This window comes from Thunnus maccoyii, chromosome 11, assembly GCF_910596095.1.
Source record: "Thunnus maccoyii chromosome 11, fThuMac1.1, whole genome shotgun sequence".
Lineage (NCBI taxonomy): Eukaryota > Metazoa > Chordata > Actinopteri > Scombriformes > Scombridae > Thunnus > Thunnus maccoyii.
In genome coordinates, this window is record NC_056543.1 from 32,184,435 (window position 1) to 32,186,689 (window position 2,255).

At 41.6% G+C, this 2,255-nt stretch overlaps 1 protein-coding gene across 1 annotated transcript; it reads right to left on the bottom strand.

Moving 5' to 3' along the window:
- Positions 1-418: 418 nt before the first annotated feature.
- LOC121906568 (trace amine-associated receptor 13c-like) lies at positions 419-1,779 on the bottom strand. The gene is made up of 2 exons (XM_042425489.1): positions 1,607-1,779; positions 419-1,235 (listed from the first exon to the last, which is right to left on the bottom strand). Exons 1-2 carry the CDS (start codon positions 1,777-1,779, stop codon positions 419-421), a joined length of 990 nt encoding a protein of 329 aa, XP_042281423.1.
- Between the last annotated feature and the right edge of the window lie 476 nt (positions 1,780-2,255).

A 2,255-nucleotide genomic window follows, 5' to 3' on the forward strand; every position in this document is an offset into this window, starting at 1 on the left:
CAAGTGGATTGGAAAATGCAGCATGTCTATTTCCACAGCAGTCATTTTGCTCATGTATACTGTTCCATTTTCTCCCCCTAAGTGCTGGACCCACCTCTCCTGTCACATTTGTGGGATACAGTGATAGGAATTATAATGCCATTGTTTAGTTTTTTATTTCTAAAACTGCTCATTTTGTGGTTTGTCTCCAACTGTAGCATCAGCCCTCTTCTGTCTTATAAAATGAAAATGGCAGCAGAGAGAAAAAACATACAACAGATTGTAATTCCTTCATAAAACTGACAATGAGTAAAGTGATGCGCAGTTTTGTCATGTACTGTTCATATGTACAGAAGGAGAAGAAAGGATTTTCACAAATTTTTGAATTCAGTTAAAGTCTTTGTAGAGCAGATATCATCTCAGTCACTCCACATCCTCTCTACAGTATGTTGGCATCACAGGAGCCAGGCTGCAGTATCTGAAGAGTCACAATGAGTTTAATAGCTTTTCTAAACCAGGGGTAGAACAAGGCATATATCACAGGGTTCAGGCAGGAGTTAAAATGCAAGAGAGAGAGCACAAATAATTCAGCTGAAGTATTGGGTGAAATGTACCCTGCAAGAGAAACCCAATAGTATGGGCATAAACATATTAGAAACACAACTACAAGAATACCAAGAGTCTTGGCTGCTTTCAACTCAGATTTCTTTGATGTTAGAGTCAGTGAAACCTGGAGTGTCACAGCTGCAACGTGAGAGCGCATTGCACGAGCCTGAGACACAGCTACTACAAACACTCTCATATACAGGATTATGATGAGAGTAACTGGAACAATAAAGTTCAGAACAAAGTCAACAAGTCCTGAAATATAGTCAAGGACAAACACACACTCTCCCTGACAGGGAGAGTGTTTACCTGGTTGAGTCACTTCGTCCTTTGTAAAGACAATGCTGAAGAGAGCAGAAAAGAACCAACACAGACAAACACAGAGTTTAACTCTTCTCACAGTGATTCTGGTGGTGTAATGCAGAGGGTCACAAATAGCCACATAGCGGTCAACTGATACGAGCACCATGTTTCCTACCGAGGAAGAGGTAATGATGAAGGATATATAATGACACAGAAAACACATGAAATCACCAAGAAACCAGCAGGATATTTGTTGGAGAACTGCTCCTGGCATCAGCACGAGGCCCACGAGAAAGTCTGATACAGCCAGAGAGAAAAGGAGGAGGTTGGTGGGTGTGTGGAGCTGCCTGGAAATAAAGAGAAATGCATCATTAAACCAACAAGTCCTTATATCTAAATGATAAAACAACTCAAACAACTATTCCAAAAAACTATGAGTGTTTTCTGACCTGCCACATCTATAGTTAACACATGGTTAAGTGTAGACAATCAAAACTACTTGGTTATGGTTGACATACATTGATTATTGGGGGGAGACAGGACATGAACCACTGTCTCCAGTGTTGCAAAAACATTGGCAGTAAGGCACAATATTAGTCTAGTGTTCCAAGGTGCAACATTACTTAGTAGTAGCTCAAACACAATTCTTCTTTTAAATCTAACTGTATATATTAATACGTTTTAAAAATGTAGGATCTGCAGATAATCGTATCTCTGCCTGAAGTGGGAGACTGAGATGATGACGAGCAGGTTGGGAGCCACAGTGAGCAGAGAGAAGGAGGACAGCAGAATCATCAGAAACACAGTTTGGAACCCAGAAGACATTGGCCTCCTGCAGGAAGTGTTGAGGAGTTGTGGAAAGCAGAGCTCTGCTCCATCCTGGACCTCCATCATCAGAGATCATCAGAGAGCTGCAGCTCTGGCAGCTTTCTGACCAGAACTCTGAGTTATACAACTACTTTATCTCTTCACTCACCCCACCCCCCTCTCTCTTAGTCTCTGTTGGACTGCGATGTCCCTCCTCCTGCTCTCTACACATAAAAACCTTCATTATCTCATCACTTTCCCTCTGACTTTTGCAACTTTCCCTCTCTCATTGCCTCTCTCTCTCCTGCCTCCTATCTTTGTTGTTCTCTGTGCTTGTTTCCTTTCTTTTGTCCTACTTCTGCCTTTTTTCATGTCACTTAATGTTTAAACAGAAAACAGTGTTGCATGAAAAATCAGCCATTCATTCATTTCAGGTGGTACTTCCATCCCCCTGTTTTTATGTGCCGTTTCAATTTGCTCATTTTAGACATTCTCTTTTTAAACAAACTAGTGCAGTGCCCGCTCAAAACGTGCCTTGTCGGAACGGGCTGATTTCTCAA

What these genes read in the sequence shown, in the direction of transcription:
- LOC121906568 (XM_042425489.1), bottom strand. Translation starts at nt 1,779, where the DNA reads ATGGAGGTCCAGGATGGAGCAGAGCTCTGCTTTCCACAACTCCTCAAC. An exon ending in ATCTCAGTCTCCCACTTCAG is followed by an intron (nt 1,236 to 1,606) that starts GCAGAGATACGA and finishes CTTTATTTCCAG; the next exon opens with GCAGCTCCACACACCCACCA.